The sequence below is a fragment of the Physeter macrocephalus genome, chromosome 18, assembly GCF_002837175.3.
Source record: "Physeter macrocephalus isolate SW-GA chromosome 18, ASM283717v5, whole genome shotgun sequence".
Lineage (NCBI taxonomy): Eukaryota > Metazoa > Chordata > Mammalia > Artiodactyla > Physeteridae > Physeter > Physeter macrocephalus.
The window spans coordinates 42,356,771-42,382,813 of record NC_041231.1 but is presented as its reverse complement, the minus strand read 5'-3'; the positions used below and the strand labels follow the sequence as shown (position 1 = coordinate 42,382,813).

At 59.6% G+C, this 26,043-nt stretch overlaps 1 protein-coding gene across 1 annotated transcript; it reads left to right on the top strand.

Annotated features, from left to right (window-relative positions):
- The first annotated feature begins 797 nt into the window (after nt 1-797).
- GNAI2 (G protein subunit alpha i2) lies at nt 798-21,025 on the top strand. Its single transcript, XM_007123238.4, has 9 exons — nt 798-982; nt 14,948-14,990; nt 15,622-15,763; nt 15,937-16,097; nt 17,843-17,971; nt 18,383-18,512; nt 18,597-18,750; nt 19,118-19,332; nt 20,017-21,025. Exons 1-8 carry the CDS (start codon nt 865-867, stop codon nt 19,306-19,308), a joined length of 1,068 nt encoding a protein of 355 aa, XP_007123300.1. The 5' UTR covers nt 798-864; the 3' UTR covers nt 19,309-19,332; nt 20,017-21,025.
- Nucleotides 21,026-26,043: the final 5,018 nt, after the last annotated feature.

Genomic DNA, 26,043 nt, shown 5'->3' with positions numbered 1-26,043 from the left:
TCCCCCTCTCTCTTTCCCTCCCTTGGGTCATGGTTGCGGGGTCCCATGATGGCCAGGATGACTACCTGCAGGAGGATACCTCCTAGAAGATCAGAGAAGGATGGATAAGTCTTGGATGATTAGAGAAGGTACCCCAGCTGAGGGAGACAGCCTGGGCAAAGGTGTTGAGGTGGCAATAAACCTTTTTTTTAACTGCAAACTAGAGAGAGAAGGTGCCAACCCCGCTTTAAGACTAAGAAAGCCGCAGTCCAGAGAGCCTCCGGGGCTCTGTGGATCCTGAAACAACTTTATTGGGTTCATTAACTTTAACAAGTGACGAAGACACGCCTCCTCTGCTCTGCTCGCCCAACTCAGAGGACTGGTTCCTGCTCGGCCCCTGAGGTGCACTGGATCCCCATCCTCAGGCTACGAGATCCGCCCGCCCCCGCCATCGGGCCGCGGAGCTCCAGGCGCCCCGCACCCAATCGGAGCCCGGCCCCGCCTACAGCCCGCCCTGCGCTCAATCCTTCTGGGCTAGACTCTACCCCTACCGCTATCCCTTGGCGTGGCTCCGCCTCCAGCCCGAGCCGAGCTTGGGCCGCACCTAACTTCGCCTTCGCCAATCACCGGCCCCGAATCTCCTATGGCCCCACCTCCGGCCCCGCCCCGGCCCAGTCCCGGGCCTGACTCGCTCCGGCCCCACCCCCTGCCCGCCCTGCGGTCGGTGCGCGGCGGCCTGGAAGGCACCGCCCGCAGACGCTCGGAACTGCCGACCTGGGAGCTACCCGTAGAGGGCCGGCGGCGGGAGCGGAGTGGGTCGGGCGGGGCCGAGCTGGGCCGGGGCCGTGTGGGGGCCGGGCAGCGGCCGGGCCGGCGGACGGCGGGATGGGCTGCACCGTGAGCGCCGAGGACAAGGCGGCGGCCGAGCGCTCCAAGATGATCGACAAGAACCTGCGGGAAGACGGAGAGAAGGCGGCGCGGGAGGTGAAGTTGCTGCTGTTGGGTGAGGCCGCACCCTGCGCTGGGACCCCCGATTCCCTGCCCAAATCCCCGACTTTGACCTGAGGACTAGGGCTTCGAAATCTCAGACTCGGCCTGGACCCCCACACCTTGACTTGAACCCCCCAAACCCGCCTGGCAAGGACATACAAATAATGGATCAAAACTCTGGGTTGGCCTAGACCTCTGATCCATAGCCCAGACTCTTAGATCACATCCTTAACTCATCCCAGACCCCAGACCCCCAAATCCGGTCACCAGTGCCCCAACAGCCGCTGCCCAGAACTCTGCTTCACCATCCATCCTTGCTGACCAACCTCACAGATCCTCAGAGCCCCTGCCTGTCCTTCCATACTTCCCTAGACTTTACTCAACCCCCCAGAATCCCACTCGGCCCCCACCTTCAGGCACCACCTGTTCCCTCACCTACTCCCCCTATTCCTATTGGGCATGAGTATCTCCAGGGCCCCTCCCAGGCCCCCAGTCACTTCCTCCTTCCCCCTCTGTTCCCCATCCCTACTCTGGACCCTATATCCTCCACCTGTGCACCTTGACTCCAAGGGACCTCTCAGTGGGATGACTGCTTATGAGCTCTCTCTCCAGCCAGAACCCCCAAACCTTTAGAGACCCCTGCTCCCTGCATCTGGCCCACCAGCTCCCTCTCTGCACACATCTCTCCTCAAATCCTCTGCTCCCCTGCTCTTAAGTCCTCTCCCACACTCTGGCCTTCTCCAGGTTCCCCCACCCCTCCTACACCAGGTGGGCCGGGCTGAGTGGACTGGCCCCAGACCCCTAAGGGGCTGGACTGAGGCTCCACTGGTCATGTTGGGGGAGGGGACCTGGCCTCAAGCTTCCCAGGGAGTTCTGCTGGCTATCTGTTTCCCAGTTTCTAAACCCTGTCTGGGCCAGTGAGGGGGGCATCTGGGAGTAGGAGGGAGTGTGGAGGAGTTTGGGTTGCGTCGCCTCCAAGGCCAGGGAAGATGGTGGCTGCTTGAGGGGTGGGGGGAAGTGGAAGTGGTGAGACAGCCGACATATTGCTGCCCCCGGCGGGCGGGCCAAAGAGATCTGCTAATGGGTGCTAGTCTTCCCGCACCCTTTCTGGGCCCAAAGGCCTGGGACATGGCCTCCGGGGGTGGGTGGGCCTGTTGGATCTTGAGGCCCTGTGAGGGGGGAGTGGTGGACCAGCTGGTTGGGTAGTTGGGGGCCTGCTGGGGGTGGGCATCTGAAGTGGATTTGTGCAAAGGCTGCGGGCCTGGTAGTTGTCCCAGTCCAGCCTCCCCCTGGGAGCAGGTGTGGTGCCCAGTGGCGGCCTGATTTGTGGGGGTTTCAGGCATGGGGGTGAGGGAGGTCCTCGCGGCAGCGTTGGAGGCTGGACCTGTATGTGGGGGGTGTGTGGCCCCTCAGCTCCAGAGCCGCGTGGGGTCCCCAGGCTGTGAAAAGCGGGGCTTTTCATGCTGAGTGTATGGCCGAGGGACAGCGTGTCTTCCATCCTGGGCCCATCTGTTGACTGTCCCTGGGGGCCTGGCCTCAGGGACACAGCCCCGGAGGTTTCAAAATGGCATCCGCTCCTCTGCCACTGCGGGGAGGAAGAGAAGGGGCGGGAAGGGGCGGCGGCCCAGCCTCCTGGGCTGTTTTGCGTTGGGCGCTTGCCTCTTCCTGTCTTTGCTGCGAGTGCGGCAGCGGCAGCGAGTGGGTGGCGACGCGGCGGAATGCCCATCGCTGCTGCCCGCTGGGCCTGGGGAGGGTGCTTCCGGTACTGCTGCCTCCCAGTGCCGGGCCAGGGCGTCTCTAGCCGCCCCTTCCCAGGCCGATTGCAGTTATGGCAGTGCCCGAGAAGATGTGGGACTGGACCATGGGGCTCCTGGCCTCCTTGCTCCTTGGAGCCCGGCTCAGGTTTTAGGCCTGGCCACCCCTCCCATGCTGGGCCAGCAGCAACCAGGGGTGCAGGGTCCCCTAGAAATGCTCAGCATTTTCTAGACTGGGGAGTCCATCTCAGCATTCTGCCCTTCTGGCCTTTGCTTCCTCTGTGAAATGGGCTTCCTGGGTTTGGGCCAGAGGAGTGCTGTGCCCAGGATCGGGGGAACAGGGACCTTGTGGAGGTTCCTGTTGGGAGTGGGGGGTGGGGGTTAAGACCCTGCAGAGGATGCACTGTAAGGGGCTGGGAGACCAAACTTTGCCTGAAATTGAGCACTCAATCTGCCAGGACTGCCTGGAGGAGGATCCTGGCTGGCCATCCCTTTCCTATCCAGGTACAAGGAGGTGATGGGAGCCTAGCTGAGGGAGCTTCAGAGAGCTGGGTGCCTGTCCCACGTAGCGGAAAGACTCTGTCCAGGCAAGAGAACTCAGGCTGGGCAATTGCCAGCCTTGCCTCCCAGCCAGAACCACGCCTGCTGCCCCACCCTCATACTGGCTCCTTCCCGTCCTGGGTTGCCCCGCCAGCAAGCGGGCATAGTCACTGTCACCATCACCGGGGCAAAGGCAGATGTGGTACACACTAACTGGTTAGAGGGTTTTCTCTGGCAGCTTGGTAGGGGGAGCAGAGTTGCTGATACCAGCCCTACTTCAGCGATACCCCTGCCTCCACCCAGTTCAACTTGACTGACTAGCTATCCCCAGGTAGAATTTGGGGCCTCAGGCTGGGCACTTAGCGGAAAGTAAACCAGAGTGTGTGTGTTTAGAGAGTGACTTTGATTTGTTTGGGCTCGTGTGGGCAGCCTACAGAGAAAGGAGAGACAGTGCCCATCACTGGCCCCAGGAAGGCTTCAGGGTATAAATACAGCAGTTCTCTCTTGCCCCTGGGACTTTGTATCTGTTCCCTTCACTTGATGTACTTTTCCACTGTTTCACTACTACTTGATTGTTCTTCAAGACTCTGCTCAGGGATCGCCTCCCAGGATCCTTCTTTGACAGACCCCCTTCTCCAAGGCTCCTCTGCCCCCCGCCCCCACCCCGCCCCAGCGCTACCCCCATCAGAGCGTGGTATTTGTGCGCGTCACAGCTGCCCTCCCTTGCGACAGGGGCAGGGCTGCGTCCTGTTCATTTCTGAGCCTTCTGTGCCAGCATGGAGCATGATACCTATTGGGTGCTTCTTGTCTGTTTGTTGAATGAAAGAAGTGCTACTCATGTGAACTTGGTCTTGGGGATGGGTAGATGGAGGAGCAAGATGGCGGTCACTGAGCCATTGCCTGCCATATCATGAGCAGGTGGCAAGGGCTCAGTGTAGGGCCAGTGACCAGGACTGGGGGGTGGGGAGACTGAGGGAAAAGTTCTTCAGGCTGTTTCCTCCTGGTCTCATCAGGCTATGCTGGCACCTCAGAGACAGTCCTTATCCCACTCCATGCAGATCTCTTGCTGACGAGTGTGCAGCCTGTCACAGGGCACAGCACACAGTAGGGACTCCAACTGTTCATATGGGAGACTGGCTTTACATTCTTCCTTTCAGCTCAGGCTGTTTGGGGACTGTTGCAGGCCCGCTGTCTCTGCCACTCCAGTAGAGCCTGTCTAGCTCTTAGGGCTGGAGCTGCCCCATAGTCATGTGGCTCAGACCAGAGTAATGTTGCAGGAGTTCTTGGCCTGGCCAGAGCGGAGAATGCACATACAGGGGCTCAATTACGTTTATCAAATGAAAAGGAAGGGAGTTTTGTGACCTTTGTCCTGTCTGTGTCTCTCACAAGGGGCCTGGCACACTGCAGGTGCCTATTCAGTGTGTATGGAAAGAGTGAAACTATTGTGAACATCCGTGAACAGGGATAAATAATTCTGGGGCTGCTGCTTGGGGCTTGGTGTAGCTGGAGTTAGTGGGAAGGGCTAGCCCAGGATGCTGGCTGGCAAGATAATGGGTAGAGTCTAATGATGCCTATGAATGCAGGGGGCTCGCTTCCTGGAGAAAGGGTCCTCTGGGTGGCCTTGAAAAATTAGCAACATTTGCCAGGGTCAGGCATTGGGGTCAGAGGGACCAACTCGGTTCCCAAGCCTTTGGGTGGGTGTTTCCTGGCCTGTGGGGAGGAGGGCTCACCCTCCTTAGACTGGCTCTTGGGGTCACACAGACCTAGGTTCAAATCCCAGCTCCACCTACTGTACTGGCTGAGAAACCCAGTGACAGGTGAAATCCTAGTAGGTGACCTGCTCTCCATCCATAACCTGGGACGCGGTGCCTGCCTACAGCCACAGGTGTTGTGGGGACAGTACACCAAAGTCTGGGGGTGTGAAAACAGGTGGGGGACCCTCTGCTGAGTCCTGCAGAGCTGAGAGTTTGGTGGGGAGGGATCTCCCTAGCCTGGAGGCTGCCTGGCCACAGTATGGAGCCCCTGGGAACCCCCTCCCTTTCCCTTAGACAGCTGCTCACAGCAAGTGGGAGACTGAGGCTTGCAGACATTGGGTGCCATCTGGAGTGACACACTGGCCTGGGGACCTTAGGCCCAACCTCTGGGGACTGAGCCACCTTCCTGGGGGTCTAGGGTTGGGGGTGTGGCAGGGCCCTGGGTACCACGTGGGCTGGTACCCAGGCCAGCCTCCAGCCTCCCTATTCTCCCCATAGCCTTCTCCATCCCACCATCCCGCTATCCTGCTATCCCGCCGCCTGGCTGGAGCTCATTAGCACTTGAATGGGGGGCGGGGCAGCTTGGGCCTCCGAGTCTCTTCTTCCCACCCCTCCCCCAGGCTAAGCCACGCTTTGTCTTCCTGAGTCGGTAGTGCGGTGCTGGGGCTCCCAAGTTAGGGAGTGAGTAGGGGTCTAAGCCATCTCTGACCCCCTCTGCCTGGGTCCTGCTCAGGCCCCCTGGGCTCAGCCCCTGCCCATGACTCCATTGTTGGTGCAGCCAACATGAAAAGTTGTACCTCTAGGATAGGAGTGAAACTGGGTCCTTCAAGTGATACCCCTGAGCCGGGAGACTGGGTGAATAAGGGCGGTTTTGCAAAGGGAGTGACACTGGAGCTCAGCTGAGGGTATCCCAGGAGGGTCGGGGGTTGGAGAACACCAGACAGAGGTCAGAGCGGGTGGTAAGGACAGAGGGAATGCCTGCCACTGTGGCCAGAGGTGGAAGTCAAGCCAGTTGGGGAGCTCAGGCTTCCATGCCAGGCCCTGAGGCAGCGTTAAGCCACCCACTGTGCTTGACTTGGAGCCTAGGCTGCCAGATGGGGACTGGCATGGTCAAGGACCTCTTTGGGTTGGCCCAGGGCTGGCCCTGGGCTGGCCTGAGCTGCAGGGTCACTGGGTAACATCATCGATACCCAGGCCTGCAAACGTTGCCCAGTTGCCCAGCAAGTGACAGCAGGTAGCGCTGGGGGTGGGGCCTGATGGGATCCCAGTGAGGTCCCTAGGCTCCAGCAGAGCAGGGGCTGGCACTTGGGACAGCTTGGGCCAGAGGCAGGCACACTGGTCCTGTACACCCTGCCCTCGATCTAAGTCCCTAGATGTGTCTCTCTCGGTCTCTATCACTAGAAGCCACCCATTCTTTTGGCAGGAACAGGATGGAGGAAGCTTTGTCCACATAAGCCCTTAGCCTCTGAGGGACCAGGGCCTTGCCTCACCACATCCCCAGCAGAGGATGAGACAGTCAGACCCAGAGCCTAAGTGCTGTCTCCCCAGCAGGATGGGGGCAGGGTGCAGGCCAGCTTCTATCTCACCTTCCCAGTATCTCAGGGCAGGAGTCCTAACCTAAAAGTTCAGTGGGGGAAAGGAGTTAACAGGTTCTGGCCAGGCCACAGCTGATGGGCCTGCCTAAGAATGCCCTGGGGAGGGCAAGGACTAGGCCCTTTGATGGTGGCCCTACTACCTGCTGCTCTCAGGCAGCCCCTCCCTCAGCCACAGGTGCAGGGTGGGGCCCCCTCTGCCCAGCCCCACCCAGCCTCTCTAGCCTGTAGCTCTTGATCTTACTAAACCCCAAACACTCCACCCTCACCCCGATGCTGCTTTTGGGGCTATGATCATCTTGGTGGTTGGAGGAATAATCTCCCTGGAATAACCACACATTCCCTAAACTGGGCTGGACCTTCAGTGTTGGCCTTCTGGGTACACTTCCAAGGCTTGGCAGTAAATGCCAGGCCAGTTTGAGCCAAAGCCTAGAGGTGGGATCATATAAGGCTTGTTGAGAAGGTGTCCTTATGGCTCGGAGGATTCCGGGGTGCCAAGGCTGCTACAGCCTCAGAATATCCAGAGGGGGTGTTGATGGCAGCACCTACTGTGCCCCGGGCTGGAGGAGGGGCAGTGAAGTCTGCATGGCAGGGCTGGGCCTCTCAGGGAAGTGGTGTCCACACCAGAGGAAAAGGAGGAAGCAGCTGGAGGAGGAGGAGCCCAAAAGGGGAAGAGGCTAGAGAGCCGCTCACACTCTGCACTGGGGTGGGGAGTGTGAGCCAGGTCAACTGGGGGATTTAGAAGGTGAGCCCCACCTGTGCAGGCTCATCTGCCTATCCCTATGGGCGACCCTACTGGTAGTCGCTGGGTTGGAGTCAATCTAGACAGCTCTGTCCCTTGTCCTGTCCCAGCAACCACTGGGCCCAAGATCTCAGAGAAGGTGGCGCCTCTGAGAAGGATTCCAGGCCCCTCCTTTGACCACAGGAAGTGGTGGCTGGGAGAGGGACGCCGGCAGGGGGGCTAGCAGGAAAGCAGAGGGCTGCCCCTATGTTCCCGAGCAGCCATTGCCCTCCAAAGCCGGAAGGCCGGCTGCAGGCCCAGATGAATACCCGGAAATGGAGCAGCAGCCCTGGGATTAGCTCACTCTGGGTTTCCCCTGCCTGGGGGTAGACAGAGGGGCCCTTGATCTAGCCTAAGGATTTCCCCCACCCCACTACTCACTGGGCCTGGGGGTGCCTTCCCTGGGCCTCAGTTTCCCCTCTGGTGATAACAGCCGCTGACTCTGATTGATGACTGTCATGTAGGGCTGGTCTCATCGTATTTAACCCTGCGAGGCTGGAACTGACATTACATCCATTTCACTGATGCAGAAACGGAGGGTCCAGGACATCGTGTGACTTACCCAATAAGTGGAGACACCGAAATGCGACCCAGGTAGTGACCCTGGGCACCTGCCCCCAACTATTGTCACCCCTCAGGAGCCTGTGCCCAGTTGGCAAGAACTGCTCAGTCAGGATGACAGGCAGATGCTCTGAGTGCTTGTGTGTTCTGCATATGCCTGGGGGGGCCTCAATTCTTCTTTTAGGAGATTGAAAGGGGACCATCTGCCCAGGAGGATGGGACCCAAGACTCTGTGCGTGAATCTTTTTCCTGCTTAAAGCCAGAAATCTGCTGTGTGGCCATGGGGTGACCTCGTCCTGATATATCTGGCCCGTGTCCCCTCACAGGAATACTTAGGTCACAGTCAGGCAGCTTAGCGCTTCGCTCTTCCCCTAACATTACGCTTGTGCTTCCCACAACCCCCAGGCTTGGACTGAGACCAGGCCTGAGGAAATCTCAGAGGCTGTCAGAGTCCAGCATGGGGGCCCCTGAGCCTGGTCTGAAGACTGGGAGTTGTCCAGATGAGGAGCAGGGAAGAGTGTTTCAGCAGAGGGGCCCCACTAAGAGCAAAGCCCGTGTATAGTACTGTGTGGCGACTGATATGTCTGTGGTGTGGGCTGGCTACAGCATGAGACGTGGTGAGGCCGGTCCTCATGCTACTCGGCCTCCAAAATCCAAGTTTTCTTGCCTTGCCTTCCCCCACGGAGGTTCCCATGGTTTTGCTCTGGGTTGTCAGGCCAGGCCCTAGGGAACCGAGGAGCCTAAAAGCCTTAGGAGAGCTAGAGCAGAAGCCGCAGGAGCATCAAGGCGTCGGTGGGCCATGAGGCCACACACAAAGCTGAGAACATGCATCCTCATGGCCAGTCAAGACTTTGGGGCCCAGAGCGCCCACTCCCCCATCTTCCTCACTGTGTGACCTCAGGCTGTCCTCTCCTCTCTCTGTGCCCAGTGCTGGGACCTGTGATGTCTTGATTCTCAGCACGGTCCATGGCTTGTGAGTACATAGGCAAACTGCCCGCTTGGGCTGGACAGTTTGGGGTGGGTGTGAGGACCCAAGGGAGGCTGCTCGGGGCAGGCGTTGGGCTTGGCACACTCCCCTGAGGGGTACATTTCATAGATGGGGACACTGAGGCCCAGGCATGGGCATCTCACCCAGGGCCTACCATAGTGAATCAGGAAGAAAGGTAGGGGTTATTCAGGTTCTTTGAAAACAGCAAAGCGATTCCTTAAAGGAGGAAGCCTCAAGAAGAGGGGTGTGCCAATGGCCTGGCTTCTTGTATGACCTGGGCCCTGTCCAGCACCCCCTGGCTCCTGTGGAGGGTGAGACCTGTAGCCTGAGTGGCCAACAGTGCACAGGTCTCAGGGCCTCCTCTCCTCCAGGGTGGCCTTCCTTACGTGGTGCCTCAGTTTCCCTCTGTACAGTGGGCAGGGCCCCACTGAAGGAGACATAGCCCTGCCCTGGAAAGCCCTCTCCATGTTTGGCAGAACCCGAGGCCTGTTTCCCTTGCACAGAGAGCTCTGACTTGGCAGTAGTAGGCCAGGCCCTGGTTGTTGGTGCTTCCCTGATGGGCATCATGAAGCCGTGGAAGCCTTTGGAGGCTTCCCAAGTGGCAGAGACTGGAGGGAGGGAGGTTCCGGGTTTGTTGGGGCACCTGGAGGAAGCCAAGGCCACGCACGTGGGCGGGGGTGTCACAGGGTCCATCCAAGACCCACTGCCCGGCCCCTCACAGTGCCAGACCCCAGCTGAGCCTCCTTTGAGGGAGTGAGGGGCCAAAGAGCAGCACCTGGAGGAAGGAAGAGACGCCAGGGGCGGGGCTTGGAGGGCCTTTGTCTGGCGGGGCCCTCTGCCCCTCCCTGCCGTCTCCATTGTTCCCTGGCGTGCCGCGTCTCTGCGGCCGAGGGCTTCCCAGGCTCGGGAGGGGGCCGTGGCTGCGGCACCTCCCCCAGCTGCCCCTAGCCGCGGCTGCTTTCCAGAAACCAACGCTCCTGTGCGCCGCCCAACCCCCACCTCCTCCACCGGGCCTCTGGCTGACGCGCTCCCCCTGGTGGTGGCGGGGCGAGACCCTAAGGCTGAAGGGGAGGGGCGGGAGCTATGGGGCCCCAGAACCGCAGGCTGCGCTGGAGACGTGGCACCTTCCTGGGATGACCGTGGGAGGTGGTGCCAGGGCTGCCTTCGGGGTGGGCTTCCCAGGGCTCACCCCTACCTTCCCCCAGTGCCCCCCAGGGTAGGCCAGTGGCGGGGGTTGGGAAGGGGGCGGTGGGGGCGAGGGGGCGGGCCCATGCTGTGGGTTTGAGCTGGGCTGCTGCTCGTCTACCCTGTGGTCCCAGCCACTGCCGCTTCTGAGAATCTCTGCCCTCAGGCCTGCCACGTCAGTTGGCTGCTCTCCCAAGCCCCACATGTTCCAGGGGAGCCCACCAGCACAAAAGCCTCCGCAGGGAGGCCTGTTACCCAGCCTGCCCAGCCTTCTGGGTGAGGAGAGCCAGTGAGCAGTGTCTGCCGTGAGGCTGCTGGGCGGGAAGGAGTACCCCGCTGTGGAGAAGTGCCGGGTTGTGAAGGGAAGTGACAACTAAGCAAAAGGCCAGCAAAGGAGTGAGTGGCTCTGACTCTGGTCCCAGGTTACACAAGTCCCGCCGGGGAACCACCACTGCTGAGTCAGCCTCCTAGCCACTGGTCATTGCCCTGTGCTGTGCTTTGTCTGAAAGCCTCAGAAACTCGCCTTCAAAATGAGATGGTCACAGCAGGCCCCTCTGCAGGCTGCGGTTGCAGTGACCTATGCAGCGTGGTCACTGTGGGTTGCAGGAAATGAGAGGTTTGGGGAAATCTGTCATCTTCCAAAGGGTAAAAGAAATAGCGATAATAACTTTGATCTGAATGTTCACCGTGTGCCGGGCACTCACCCGTCTCCTCGGACGAGATAATGGTGGTATCCTGTTTCACAGATGAGGTGCCAGAGGAAGGGCAGGATAGGGCTGCAGCTCTTGGAGATCTCAGGGAGAATCGGGGTGGACACCAGGGCTCTGGCAAGTCTGGACCTCCCTCTGGGAGAGGATCTGAAAGTGAGAGATGGGCCTGCTGGCCACTCGAGGCTTCACAGCTTCTGCAGAAGGGAAAGTGGGGCCAGAGAGGAAAGCGGCATGTCAGGGCCTCCCTTCAGGACAAAGCCTTGTCTGGGAGGGTAGAGGGTTCAAGATAGATGACAGCAGAGACCTGATGTTGGGGCTTGGGATCAGCATCAAGCCATTGGACCAGTGACCCTGTCTCTGCTGCAGAGGCCCTGCTGGCCTTGTTCAGGCAGGTGGAGCCGTTGTTTCTCCCTTCCCCCATCTGTTCCCTCCTCCGTTGGGGCCCAGCGCTCCCAGAGTGGAAGCAGATGTTCTAATGCAGAGCAGCCACTGTCGCCCGGCACATCTCGGCAACTACTGCCTGCCCACTGGGGGCCCAGCAGCTGCGCCCTGGGGCAAAGGCTGCAGAGGTTTCTTCCTTGGTGGGAAGAGGTATGGCCCAGTGGGAACACTGAGGGCACCCCAGGGATCCTCTGTGGATCCCTCTGGTCTCAGCTGGAGAAGGAACGCCTGGTGGGCCCGCTGTGGGTAGGAGACTCCTGGCACCTTCTACTGGCTGAGTTCCCCCCACCCAGCACCTTTGCAGCAATCCGGATCCAGCTAGTGAAGACCACTTCTCTGAAGGGAAGGTGCAGGGCTGGGTGGGGAGAACTGGGTGCCCAGGATTAGCAAGGTACAAGCAAACTCCGCTCCAGGTACCAGCCTATCTAACAGGGGAACATCATCAGGCCCCGATGGAAAAGGAGTTCCTGGGGCATCTAGCTTGTGGGCTGCCCGAGAACCAGGGTGTCCACCTGGATATCATGCTGTGGCCCCACCCACCTCTGTCCCCTGATCTGCTGCAGCTGCTCCTGGGCCATGCCTCTGATTCTGTCCTGGTGTTCTCCCCTGCCTTCTGCTTTGCTGCCAGCACCACACCCTTGTCCTGCCACTTAACTCCTTCCCTCTTGAGTCACAGCTGCTGGAAGAACAACAGGACTGCTTTGAGTCCAGGGATGGGGGCTCCGTGACCTTGGTTTGTCCACCTGTCAAATGGGAGTTGTTCTGCAATGACCCCTGCTGGAGGCAGAGAATGTCCTCCTAACTCTTTAAAGGGAGAGGAGGGGAGACTGAGCCTCGAAGGGGACAGGGAAGGGAACCTCAGTGTCTGCCAGGTCTGCCGCAGCTAGGAAAATCAGCTGCAAAGCAAGTTTGTGCTGTCATCCCCATCTCTGGGCAGGGTCATGAGGTGGCCCACGCCCTTTACCAAGAGAGTTATAAAAGGGCCAGACAAGGAGACTGGTGCCTCAGGTGGACGGTGGTCCCAAAGTCACCCTCACCTGTGGTCCCCTATGCCCTGGAGATCTACCCGCTCTGAATCTCAGTTCGCCTGGCTGGGGATGGCATGATCGATCTGACCCATCACTTTGTATCCTTGGCCTCCACTCTTGGACTGGCTGAGATTTGTGGCTCCTGGGTCTTCCTTTGCTCCAGGATGTGCTCCCTCCCTCCTGCTCTGTGGGAGCAAGTGACTAGGTGGCAAGGACAGCCAGGCGGTCACCTGGCCCTCGTGGTTAGCCAGTCCAGTGCTGTCCTCCCTGCCCCGTGGATATTCTGGGCCCTGGGGAAAGGGCCTCAGTGATTAGGCATCACCATCAGGCCTTCCCAGGCCCTCTCCCCATGTCCCCACTCTGCAGGTGAGAAGTGTTAGTGTGAGGGGTCCTAGCTGTTCCCCTGCCATGCACAGCCCAAGGGAAAGGGAGGGATGCTGCCATTGACCAGAGCCCACACCCAGGGGAATGCACTGGGACTGAGGCCTCTAGTGCCCAGGGGCCGGACTGATAGAGGGGCTCATGCCCCAGCCTGCCCAGAGCCTGCCCATTTGTGCCACCCCCAGTGCTCCCCTATCCTGGGAAGCAGGCCTGGGACAGTCAAGCCCAGTGATTCCAGGCAGCTGGTGGCGTTTGTGAGGCCTTCTCAGGGAGGCCCCTGGGTGTGGACATGCCCAGGCTCACAGCTGTGAAGGCCTCAGCTGCACCTCAGTTTCCTCCTGGTCAATGTGGATCTGGGGTGGGAGGTAGGGGGGATGCAGGCAGGGGCCTCAGCAAGGTCTGCTACTTCTCGGAGGGCACTGCAGAGACTCAGACCTGTGTCTGCCTGGGAAGTAAACCCAGTGGCAAGGACTGTGTGGCCCAGCCACAGTACCAGGCATGCAACACTGCAGGGTGGGCCACCTGCAGCGGGGCTATAACCGTGTGACAGCAGCCTCTCTCAGTTTCCTTTTTTTTCTTAATTTTTTTAAATTTTTAAATTTTATTTTTTGGTCACGCCCTGCAGCTTGCGGGATCTTAGTTCTCCGACCAGGGATCGAACCTGTGCCCCCTGCATTGGAAGCATGAGTCTTAACCACTGGCCTGCCAGGGAAGTCCCTCAGTTTCCTCATTTGCGAGGTGGGGGTGAGAGTAGAGCTACCCCCCGGGGCTTGTTGTGAGGTTACTTAGTGGGCGTGATAGGCGTAGAATAGCATCTGACACGTAGGGGGCACTATTCACAGCTCGGCCGTGATCATCATTGCTGATGTTATTGCTGCTCATGGTAGTTTGTGTGTTAGCCCCTTCATCCTCTGAGGTTGTCTTAACCAACACTGAGGGATATGGGGGCCAGAGTCCTCAGGTGTGACTTCCCCACAGACCCCACCACACACCCTGCTGAGCTGCTCACAGGGACAGCCCCGCCACAGTGATCAGGAGGGTTGGGACACACGTAGGTGGGGCATGGAGCAGGTGTGCCCAGCAAAGAGAACTGCATGGGCAAAGGCCTGGAGTTGGCAAGAGGAGATACCTGGCAGTGATGGGGCAGAGCAAACAGTTTGGGCAAAGGCTGGGAGGGAAAGCCAGGCCCAGCTGAGGTGCGCTCTACTTGGAGCTCAGGACAGGGAGCGAGCCGCAAAGGGAAGAGGTGAGACCCTGCCTCCACCCCCTCCATCCCCCAGCCAGGAGCTGAGTGGTCTCACACTTCCCTGCAGACTCCCTGGGGAATGCAGATTTCTGGGCTGCACCCCTCGAGATCTGGCTGTGTGTCTGGAATGGGGCCTGGGAATCTGCTTTTAAAAGGACAAAAACAAACAAAAAAACACCTTCCCAAGGCATCGTCCTGCAGCATCTGAGCCACATTTTGAGAAGGGCTGGGCAGGCCAGGCATCATCGTCATACATGTCTCCCTGCCTTTCTGAATCCTGGCTACATGATCTTGGGCCAAGACTTTAATTTTCTGAGCCTCAGTGTCCTTGTGTGTAAAATGGGAGAAATGGTACCTATCTCTGAGGATGCTATGACAGTCACAAGAGAGAGTGCCAGCAAATCCCTCAGCAATGGCCAAAGAGAAATACAGAATGGGGCTCTGCCAGGGAAGCATCTTGAGTCAGTACAGGTAGGGTTGTGTGTGTGCGAGTGACGTTGGGCCTTGGGCCATGTCTGGGAGGCAGGGGTATGACGCCATGCCCGGATCCAGGCCCCTTGGCAGCTGCGGCTCAGAGTGGAGGGGGAGAGGGCTGCTGCCCCGCTGGAGTGAGCAGGGCTCCTCTGCTAGCTGTGCCTAGGTGCCATGTTGGGGAGCACTAGCCGCAGAGTGGCAAGCCTGCATGTGTGAGGATGACAGTGTGACTCCTGAGCCTCAAGTCTCCAGCTGAAGCCCCTGAACTCAACCAGGGCAGTGGGGAGCCATGGTGGGCAATGGACCTTGTGGGATGCGAAGGCCTGGAGTGAGTCCACCATGGGATCCAGGTGGCCGAGGTTGCCTTCACCCCTATGGCCCTGCCAGCAGCACCCCTGGTAGCTCTGCTGCCCACCAGGCCCGACTGCCTCCATCTGACTGCAATTGAGGGGGAGGGTGAATTCTGCCTCCAGGCCACGTGGCTGGCTTACCTATGTAACCCCACTGGGCCTGCTCCCTGACCAACTGTGCCCTTTGTTCCAGGTGCTGGGGAGTCAGGGAAGAGCACCATTGTCAAGCAGATGAAGTAAGTGCTGTGTGCGGGAGGCAGCCTCCAAACCTTGATTTCCCCTCTTCCTCTGGGCCTGTACTGGGTCCAGTATACCCAGCCCAAGTATAGGCCCAGCCGTGTTAGCCAGGTCCAGGACCTATCCAGAGGCAGCATCCATCCTCAGGTCCCAGTGGTTTAGAAGCAGTTCCTCCTTTCTTTCTTTTTTAAAAATTTATCATATTTATTATATATATAAAATACTATATTTTATTTTTGGCTGCATTGGGTCTCCGTTGCTGCGCACGGGCTTTCTCTAGTTGCGGCGAGTGGGGGCCACTCTTCATTGCGGTGCACGGGCTACTCATTGCGGTGACTTCTTTTGTTGCTGAGTACAGGCTCTAGGCGACGCGGGCTTCAGTAGTTGCGGCACACGGGCTCAGTAGTTGTGGTGCACGGGCTTAGTTGCTCCGCGGCATGTGGGATCTTCCCGGACCAGGGCTCGAACTCATGTCCCCTGCATTGGCAGGCGGATTCTTAACCACTGCGCCACCAGGGAAGTCCAGTTTCCTCCTTTCTGAAGTAGGTCTCTCCAGGCCCCAGCAGCCCCAGGCAGCCATGTGAGGTCCCTGTGCCCTGTACACCCTAACCCCTGACTCCTGGCTGCCAGGATCATCCATGAGGATGGCTACTCAGAGGAGGAATGCCGGCAGTACCGGGCAGTCGTCTACAGCAACACCATCCAGTCCATCATGGCCATTGTTAAAGCCATGGGCAATCTGCAGATTGACTTTGCCGACCCCTCCCGCGCGGTACGTGGACTCCCCAACCCTGCCTCCCTCCCATAAGGCTTCAGGGCAAGTCTTGTCCTGGGGAAGCTGAGAACACCCCAATCTGGGCCTCATTCCGGAGGCCTCCCTGCGTCTGACAGGTGGGGTTGGGGGTGTGCTCCTGCGACTAGCTGACCACTCACTGCTGTGCCCAGGACGACGCCAGGCAGCTGTTTGCACTGTCGTGCACGGCTGAGGAGCAGGGCGTGCTCCCTGAGGATCTGTCTGGTGTTATCCGGAGGCTCTGGGCTGACCATGGTGTGCAGGCCTGCTTTGGCCGCTCGCGGGAGTACCAGCTCAACGACTCTGCCGCCTAGTGAGTACTCCAAGGGGCTGGGCTGGGGGTGCAGTGTGGGGAGACCTGGACTATAGCCTGAACCAGAGGGCCTGAGCACCCTTAAAAAGATACTGCCAGCCTCTGTTCATGAAGCTGCTGACTGTCAGCCAAGGTCTTGGTGATCTTGGGTTTGGCCTGGTGCAGGGCTGTGGAGGGACATCCAAACAGATGGTGCCACCCAGATAGGCTGCTGGCCCCGTACTCTCATCTCTCCTCTCCTACCTCTGCGTAAGCCACAGTCCCTGTGTCTGAACAGCTTTCCCAGGCCCACTGCCCACCCCATCCTGAGCCCACCCAGAGAGGGGCTGGACCTCTGTGAAGGTGGGTGGGAGGCCGGTCTTGCCTGGCCGTGGCGCCTGAGCCCTACCCCAGTCGCATGGACAGCCGCCCCACTCTCCCTGCAGGGGCCTGAATGCACTTGTGAGTGCACACCCCCCACAGGAGCTGCAGAGTCACAGCTAAACACTGCGGGGGGACTCCCCAGAGGTCACAGGCCCAGTGCCAGCAGAGCTTTTGGGTCCTGGAGGCAAGGAGGGGTGGGTCCTATCAACCACTGCCATCTCAGTGCCCAGGATACTCAAGGAGGGCAGGGTTAGGGCCACCTTCCGGCTACTTCCCACTCCATCATCCTCATCCCTGTTCTTCATTCCCCAGACATTAAGTTCCCACCTTGTGCCTAGCACTGTTCTGGGTGTGGGGATTCAGCAGTGAACGTGGGCCCTGCCCTCCCTGGCAGGTTTATGCCATGACAAGATCACCCAGAGGTGGGGAGCAGATTGGAAAACTCCAGGGACCAGGCATACTGCAGCCCCTCCTCACAGCAATCCTCCAAGGCTGCTGTGGGGTAGTGGGTCCCTGGGGTGAGCCCACCTGTTGGGGACAAGGGAAAAACTAGTGTGGAACCCACCATGAGGCCTCTGGGCTGGAGGCTCTCAGTAGGGGACAGGGTACAGTTTGCAGATCACAGCACATGCGTCACGGTCCCCCATAGCCCTTCCTGTTTTTCTGTTCTGTCTCTGCGTCTCTGAGGTCATTTCCCTCTGGCCTAGCTGCTGGTGGGAGCCAAGGGCTCGCCCCAGCAGCCCTGCCCCAAGAGCAAGACACTGGTACTGGGCAGTGGCTGGGAGGCCTGGACCCAACCCCCAGGACACAGCAAGGATATTGAGGCAGGCAGCAGAGCTGGTCTCAGGGCTTGGCCGGGGAGGCTTGGATACTAATTAGGAGAGCTGGTAATGAGGAGCCCCTGGGACGCCCGCCAAGCGAGTGTTCATGCCTTCCCCCTGAGGAGCCCAAATTTTACTGGGCAAAGAGCCCACTGGGCCTGGCAGGCCCCAACCTGTCCAGCCCTGCATCGAAGGACATGCCAGGCTGCTCTGTGACGGGTGCTGTAATTATGCCGATTAGCATCCTGAATCTCTCACTGAAGGACTAATTTGCCCCCTCCCACCGCCCTCACCTGTAGTTCCACCACCCTGGATCTTGTCTGACACAGGCCTGCCTCAGACCTAGGTGCTGGGGCTTAGCTGGCTAGCCACAGAGCTGCCCCTCCTCCCAGGCCCATTCCACAGGCAGGAGGCAGGGGTGCTAGTGCAGGTTTCCTCATCTGAGCAGTGAATGCAGTGCAGGCAAGGGTTAAAGAGGCAAGGGCTATGCCTGGGAAATGAGGGGACGGGAGGGAACGGGGCCCGGTGGCCTCCACTGATCCCCCACCCCCCCCATCCCAGCTACCTGAATGACCTAGAGCGCATCGCACAGAGTGACTACATCCCCACGCAGCAGGATGTGCTGCGGACTCGCGTGAAGACCACGGGCATCGTGGAGACGCACTTCACCTTCAAAGACCTACACTTCAAGTGAGCGAGCATGTGGGCAGGGTAATGGGGCAGGAGCTGCCAGCCTTGCGGGTGACAGGGTAGAGATCCTCACTCCAGGGCCTGCCGATGGCTGTTGGGGAAGAGGGCTGGTCCAGGATCCGCAGCCCCGCTCTGAAGTTTCTTAAGGCTTTGTGGTTGCCAGCAGCTCACAGCCTCTGCTGAACCTGCCCCATGTGGAGGCAGCCTACCCTGCTGACTAGCCTGACCCTGCTGGGCCAGACGTGCCCTGGCCTAGAACCCCAGGGGTAAGGTGGGCCAGCGTGGATGATTCCATGGAAGCAGCCGCCATACTCTGAGCAGGCCTCTGTCCTCAGTCGGTCAACCTGTGAAACGGGGCAGGGACCTTCTCCCAGAACTCCCTTCTCTGGAGCTAAGGTGCTGTGTCTGCAGGATGTTTGATGTGGGCGGTCAGAGGTCTGAGCGGAAGAAGTGGATCCACTGCTTTGAGGGCGTCACAGCCATCATCTTCTGCGTAGCTTTAAGCGCCTATGACCTGGTGCTAGCCGAGGACGAGGAGATGGTGAGAGGCCCGGAGGCCACTGGGGGAGGGTGGGGGCAGGGGTGGGGGTGGGGGCTGGTGCTGAAGGCGCTGTCCTGCCCCCAGAACCGCATGCACGAGAGCATGAAGCTGTTTGACAGTATCTGCAACAACAAGTGGTTCACGGACACGTCCATCATCCTCTTCCTCAACAAGAAGGACCTGTTCGAGGAGAAGATCACACACAGCCCCCTGACCATCTGCTTCCCTGAGTATACAGGTGTGGGGTCTGGGCCTCTGGGGAGGAGCTGGTGGTGACCAGGTGGCCCACGGGCGCCCCCCGCTGGACAGAAGGGTAACGGACACACGCAAGGGCTGGCGCCTCATAGGCTTATATATTGATACTTGTGTCTGTACACCCCAGGGCCCTTCTTAACACACTCAGGCATGTACTCTGTACGTCACTGAGCATCCTCCTTCACACAATCAGGTCCCCCCCTTTGCACACTCAGACGTGCCTGTGCCCTCTCACAGTTGTCACACGTTATATGCTTGTCAGTTCACACGCATAGAACCTTGCTGTACCTGTGGGACAGGCCTGCCTGCTGGACATGCAGCATGAGTCCTCACCATTTTGTCTCCCACAGGGGCCAACAAGTACGATGAGGCAGCCAGCTACATCCAGAGCAAGTTCGAGGACCTGAACAAGCGCAAGGACACCAAGGAGATCTACACGCACTTCACGTGCGCCACTGACACCAAGAACGTGCAGTTCGTGTTCGATGCCGTCACCGATGTCATCATCAAGAACAACCTGAAGGACTGCGGCCTCTTCTGAGGGGCAGCGGGGCCTGGCAGGATGGTGAGCCAGAGGGGGCCGGGCAGGGAGGAACAAAGTGGGGCCACTGAGCCCAGAGAAGGGACACGGGGCTGGGGAAGGTCCAGGTGGGGGTGGTGAACTTGGACACCCGCTAGGAGACCAGAGGGCAAGGGGAGGGAGGCACAGGGTGCTGAATCAGGAGGGCGACGGAGTGCAGGGCACTGAGGAGGTGGCACAGGTAAGCCTGGGCTCCGTTCTGCCCATTGGTCCAGACAGCAGAAATGCCTGGTTGTGTCCTGGGACAGAACTAGAGGGCTGTCCCGATTTTCCTTGGAGAAAACTCACTTTCTCACCCACCAGGCCACTGGCCTAGCCTGAAGGATCTAGATGGCAGAGGGGGCCCCGCTGCCCCAGCTGCCCACCCCTCAGTATGACCAGCTCTGCACTCATCCCTGCTGTCTTCCCCTCGGACCTATCTGAGGGGCCTGGTCTGAGGCTGGCCCCACCAGCCCTGGGAGAGGTGGGGAGGATTCTGCCAGTGCTACAGACTCCCCTCCCCCACGTAACCCAGCAACACACACTGGCTTCTGGGCGGCCACTGTGTCCTTGGTAACGAGTGGGTGGGGAAAAAGGAGAAGGGTCATTGTCTAGGGAGGCGGGAGGAGAGACACACACTGGCTCCCTCCCTCCCTCCCGACCCATGCCCTGACTGTCCCCCACCTCCAGGGCCACCGCCGACTCTGCTCCCCCCAGCCCCTGAGGAAGATGGGGGCAAGAGGACCACGCTCCCCGCCTGTCCCCCTGGCCGCTTTTCCCCTTCTCTCCTCTCTCTGTTCTTGGCTCCCCCTCTCCCCTCCCTCAGCTCCAGAGACTTGGGGGAAGGGTTGCCACAGGCCTCCCTGTTTGAAGCCTGCCCTTATCCCAGGTGCAGGGAATGGCCACCGTACCCGCTCCTGGCATCTGTTCTGGTTTTAACTGTTGTCTTGTTCTGTGATGGGGGCGGGGAGCACATGCTGAGTCTCCTAAGGCCTGTGTTTGGAGGGGCACCCACTTCTCCAGCCTGGGACCCCTGGCTTCACCCAGCACCAGCCCCTGACCCAACCCAAGTCCAAATGTTTACAGGGAGCCTCCTGCCCCCACCAACCCCCTCCCCACAAGCCACTCGGAGGCCCCAAAGGAAAAAGCACAAGAAGCGTGAGACGCCACCATTCCTGGAGACCACAGTCCACCGGCTCATTCTCGTAGCTTTTTTTTTAAAAAAAAAAAGAAAGGCAAAGGGAAAAAAAAAAAAGAGAAAACTGCAAACCTAGAAGACTTTTTAGAAAAAAAACTATTTAAAATTGTCAGGTCCTGACCAGCACCCACCCAACCCACTTCCCATGATTCCGTGCCTTGAGTGTGTCTGCGTGTTTACACCCTTCCCTCTGCTGGTTGCCCCCTGTGTGGGCGGCGCCCCTGCCCTGCCCTCTACAGAACTGGGTTTCAAGGGCTGTTCCAGACAACTGCCAACGTCACTGAGGGCCCCGCCCCAGCGGCCCTGGGCCCTGGCTCCATTAACCTAAATGTAGCTCCTTAGCGCTAACCTAGGAACCGCCGCTGCCTGCTGAGGGGCCATGCCCCTCATGCCCTCACCCCAGGCCCGGGTCCTTCAGCGTTGAACACTTCCTTGCTTTTTTCACATGTTTTATGGAATTGTTCACCTGGTTTGAAATAATAAAATGTAGAAAGAAAAAATACCAAGAACTGCTCGGCATTCTTCTCTCCAGGGGGCAGAGACCCAGGCTAAGATGTACCAAGGTGATGGCAGTTTGGACCTGAATCCTCACTTGTGGCAGGGCCCTGGGCACTCAGCTCGCAGGTCATACTCAGGCCCAGTACTCATCACTTTAGTTTTCCCCCTTGGACTAGTCATCTTACATGTTGGGGTCTCTATGTCACCCCCTCTTCCCTCATCACCTCTGCAGTCTTGGGTCTGGGGCAGCCTTCTGGAACAGTGGGGCAGATTTCTTAAGGAGCTCTTCTTCTAAGGGATTCTTCCGCATTGGGAGCAGGAGGAGTGTCCAATGAGTCTAGTGCAGAAGGAAATGTGACTTCTGACCTCCTAGGCCCAGGGCCCAGGGACAGTGTGCGTTGCTGAGGCCACACAGCCAGGTGGGCTGCAGCCCCCTGCACACCCTCCCTTCTTCCTGTCTGAGACATTGTCCAGAGCCCTGCCCAGAACTGAGGCCCCTTGGGCTTGACTAAACAGAAAGTTGAGGACAGCAGGGGCCTTGAGACATGTTCAGAAAGGTCTCTGACCCAGAGGTCCCCCTCCAAACCTGAGGAGGGTAGGGACAGGCAGGTGGCTACACTTCAGTGTGACTGTAGCCAACAGCAGGGCAGCTGGATAGCTGCAGGGCTATGGCTACGTTGGAACCAGGGCTCTCATTGGAACCAGGGCTCTCAGAGTGCAGAGCCTTCCATGAAGCTATGGGAAGTGCTCGTGCATTGCTGGAGGAGGGAGCAGCAGATGACAGGGTCGGGCCGGGGTGCCTGTGGGGTGAGGCCCTAGCTCCAGGAAAGGCACCTGGACCTAGGGGTCTGCAGCCCTCTGAGCCTGTGGGAAGGGCTCGGTAAAAGGCCCTCCTCTGCTGGGCGGGGCTCCCAGGCGAGCTCTTCCGCCTTTGGCCGCCAGAGGGCGCAGCAGCCCGTGCTGGGACCCGCCGGGCCGGTCGCGGAGGTTGACGTCATCGGGTCCTGCGAAGGCCGCCGGGCACAAAGGCAGCTTTGTAGGGCGGCGGCGGCTCCGCGCTCTCGGCGGGACAAAGCGGCCTGGGCTGGGGTCGGCGCCGCGGAGGCGGAGAGGGTAGGGCCGGGGACCTGGGACCCCGCCTCCGCACACCTGCCGGTCCCCCCTCGGCCTCGGGGCCCCGAGTCCTGGCGGGAGATGAGAGGCTGTGGCCGCCCCCTCGGAAGGAGTTCAACGGTCCCCACCCCCCGTCCCCGCCCCATCCCTCGGGGCTTTCCTGCTACCCCTGCCACTGAGGGCTGAGGATCACCGACTGACAAGGAGAACAGAATCCCACGCCCAAGCCAGGATCCCCTCCTGCCCTCAGCGGTCAGCCCTGGATCCCGCTGAACCCCAGATATGCGGGCGGGGTGGGAGCTCCGGTGCCCTGATATCCGCCCAGCAGGAAGCGGGAGACGGAGATGGTTCCTTCCTTCCGTCCTGAGGGAGAAGCCTGCACAGAGGGACCATTGAGGAGCTGCCATTGTCTGCCTGATGAACCCAGTGTCTCCCTCCCTGAGTGGGCCACGCAGGATTCTGGCCAGGATCCCCTTGTACCCGGCTTGGCAGTGGGTCTGGGTGGGTTCCTGGCAAGCAGTACTTCCCTGGGTGCAGACAGCTAGGCCCCCACCTGCCCTTGGCCTTCCTACCCCTGCTCTGATTTTGAGAGCATAAGGCTTCATTGTCCCAGCACTCGCGGGGGTGGCCTCTCAATTAATCCTTGTCTTTCTTGGTTGGGAAATTCCCAGCCATGGGGGGCGGTAGGCAGGGGGGTGCATCCCAGGTGTCCTGCACCCCAACAGGAGGGACTCCATGAAGGTGACTCCTGGGGATCCCCCTATTGCCTAGAACTGTTCAGGGCTGTACCTCAGCCATCCCTCATCCCTGGGTGAGGAGAGCCAGAGATTCAGTGCTCCGTGGCTGTGTGTCCCCCAGTGTTCTCCCAGCCTAAGAAGGCCCATCTTCCTGACCCCACCCATGGGTAGCTGCATCTTTGAGGCTCAGGACCCTTAGGCAGAGCCAGGCAAAGGACCCAGGCTCCTGCTCCCAGACCAAGCTGTGGATCCCAGTTTGAGGTAGGCTGTCTCCAGCCAGTGGGGACCACCACAAGGCTGATCCATCTCCCAGAGGGCCCGCCCCACTCCAAATAGTTGCTCAGGCTACTGATGTGGTAGCAGCCTCGCTATTTTTAACCCATTTGGGAGGGTGGGGTGGGTGGGGAAACGGCTGGGAAGAGAGAAAGAGACAAGCTCTGAGAGGGAGTTCTGAAGAGGGAAGGATGTAGGGAGACCCTGTGGGGAGAAGCCAGTCCTGGCCTGCAGCCACTTTCCAGCTCCCCTGGGCCAGACCTCCCACCCCCAGCAGGTGGGTGGAAGCCCAGATGCCAGGTGCAGAAAGGGGAGGGGGCCCCATTAGGACTGGAGCCTCTGAGGCTGCAGGAGATTCCAAGACCTAGAATAACCCCTTACCATGTTTCTGGGCAGCCCCGTAGCTCCTCCTGAGGTCAGGAAATCCTCCCACTCCCCTCATAGCCCCTCAGGATCATCCCCCCCCCCACCCCAGAGTGCCAAGCCAGCCATGAAGGCTGGAGAATACAAGTCCTGACTCCAGCCACCTGGCCTGTGGCATGGCCAGCCAGGTCCTACTTGCCCTGGGAGTCAGGGACGGGACTGCAGCTTCTCTTGGCTGAGTTCTGGGTCCAGGCCCGCTCCTAAACCACTGACCCCAATCCTTGGGTCTGTTTCCCTAGAAGAGATCCTAGGGGACCTCATCCCTGCCGTGAGGCTGTGCATTCCCCCAGGTCCGTCCCCCGCCGCCTTTTTAAAAAATTAATTAATTTTATTTATTTTTGGCTGCGTTGGGTCTTAGTTGCTGTGCGCGGGCTTCTCATTGCGGTGGCTTCTCTTGTTGCGGAGCATGGGCTCTAGGCACGCGGGCTTCTGTAGTTGTGGTGCACGGGCTCTAGAGCGCAGGCTCAGTAGCTGTGGCACACGGGCTTAGTTGTTCTATGGCTTGTGGGATCTTCCCGGATCAGGGCTCGAACCTGTGTCCCCTGCATTTGCAGGCGGATTCTTAACCACTGCATCACCAGGGAAGCCCCCCCCAAGTCCTCCTTGAACCCCGAAAGTGGAAGCCAGCTCCCAGCACACCCCCAAGGAGAGCCTCAAGCCAGCTGAGGTCTGCGTGCAGCTCTGTGACGCCAAGTATGTCCATGCCTGCCAGCCAATCAGCTCCTCACTTAACCACACAGCGATGGGCACTGGTATCCAAGGGGGCAGGGGTCAAGGCCATGGATCTCTTTCTTTTCCCTGCTTTGGTTTCCCCCCTTACAGGAGACTTGACCTCACAGGTGATCTTATTTAGGAGAAAAATCGGTTTGACATTCTTTGGCATTTACTCTGTTTTCTGACCTCATTGTGGGTGGAGGGAGTCAAGGCCTGAGTGACCGAAGCCTGAAGGGGCCTGAAGTCTCTCTTCTCCATCAACCCCCCATCCTCACCCAGGTTCAGCGGGCCCAGGAAGGTGGCAGGGCTTCCTGCGGGCACTCTATATCTCTTGCTTCCCTATGCCTGGGGCCCTCAAGGGATGGTGGCTGCTGGGGAACCCAGAGCCCTGCAGAGAGGCTTGGACCTGGTGTTATAAGCACCTGGGGCTTCACAGAGAAAAGTGGGTAGTGGGTGATGAGGAAAAGTCCAGCAGGTGGCAAAAGGGCAGAGGGCACAGCCCAAGCTAAGTCCTAGCAAAGGAACAGCTGCCACCTCCCAGAGATGGGGTAGCTGGAGTGCTGGCAGGGTTAGCCAGGGCCGAGCCAGGGAGGGGTGTGTGAATGCCTGGCTAAGAGCCTGGGAGGTCCCTGGGCTTCAGCAAGTTCTCTGAGTGAGGAGCTGGGGAGGCAGGGTACTGCAGAGGGGAGGCACTGAGAGGAGAACTGGCACAAGGACCACGGGGGCCCCCAGGCTGGGTACCTGGGGAAGGGGTCAGGCTTCAAGCTGCAGGGAAAGGAGCTGGGGCCTTGTTCTATCTTAAAGGAGATAGAAGGCCTCCCTGAGTTGGGGGCTCTGGAGGCAGGAGGGTGTGGGCTTGGGCACTGGTGGGGGTGGGTTGGAGATCTGTGGAGTAAGAAGACTGAGGAATCCCCAGGGGCTGGGGAGAGAAGGAGGTTCAGGTGGAGGGTCAGGGTGTTGTGCTGGGGGCTGGGCTTGTGGCGGGGTTGTGAGGGGAGGGAAGGGGGCAGGAGGGGAGTCAAGCCTGAGAAAGGGCCCCATGAAGCTGGGCTGGAAGAGGCAGCAGTGACTCCCTCGAGGCCTCCAGGCGTGCATGCCACAGGATGCCCAGCGCTGAGATGGCAACTGGAGTGCACACCTGTGTACCCCACAGTGTGCCAGACCTGCCTGGCCCACCATTTACAACGGCAGGGCAAGTGAGGAGAGTGATCTGAGAGGTTCAGTCTCCCCCTAGGGACACACAGCTGGTGAGCAGCAGAGTCAGGATTCAACCCCACCCCTCTCTGACTACTGGGGAGTGGATTCCTGGGGCGGGCTCTGGTCTGCCCTCCCAGAGCATCCCGAGCCCCCAGCCGGTACTCCTGGGAGTCTCTCCCCCTGACTAGTAAGGGAATGTAGCATTTATGTTAATGTATGTTAATGAGTACAGGGTGCCTCCGGAGTCTACTCTGCCGCATTCCTGCCACCTCCTCCCCCCCTCCCCCAGGCAATGGAGAAGGAGGGGAGAGGGAGGCCCCACCCCCAGGCCCCTCTCCCCCCGCCCCCCCTACTGGGCAACGAAGAAAACAGAAGTGAGTGAAGAGCTGTGATGTGGCTGGTGGGGGGGGCACCCCATCCCGGAGGGGCTGACCTCAGCCAGGGAGGAATGTGCAGGAGGCGGAGGGCAGGGGCGGAGCGGGTGGGGGTAGGGCCCCAGCTAGAGGCCCAGGGTTCTGAGCGGCCCCTCCCTCAGCCCCTCCACCTCAGCTCTGACTTGGCCCT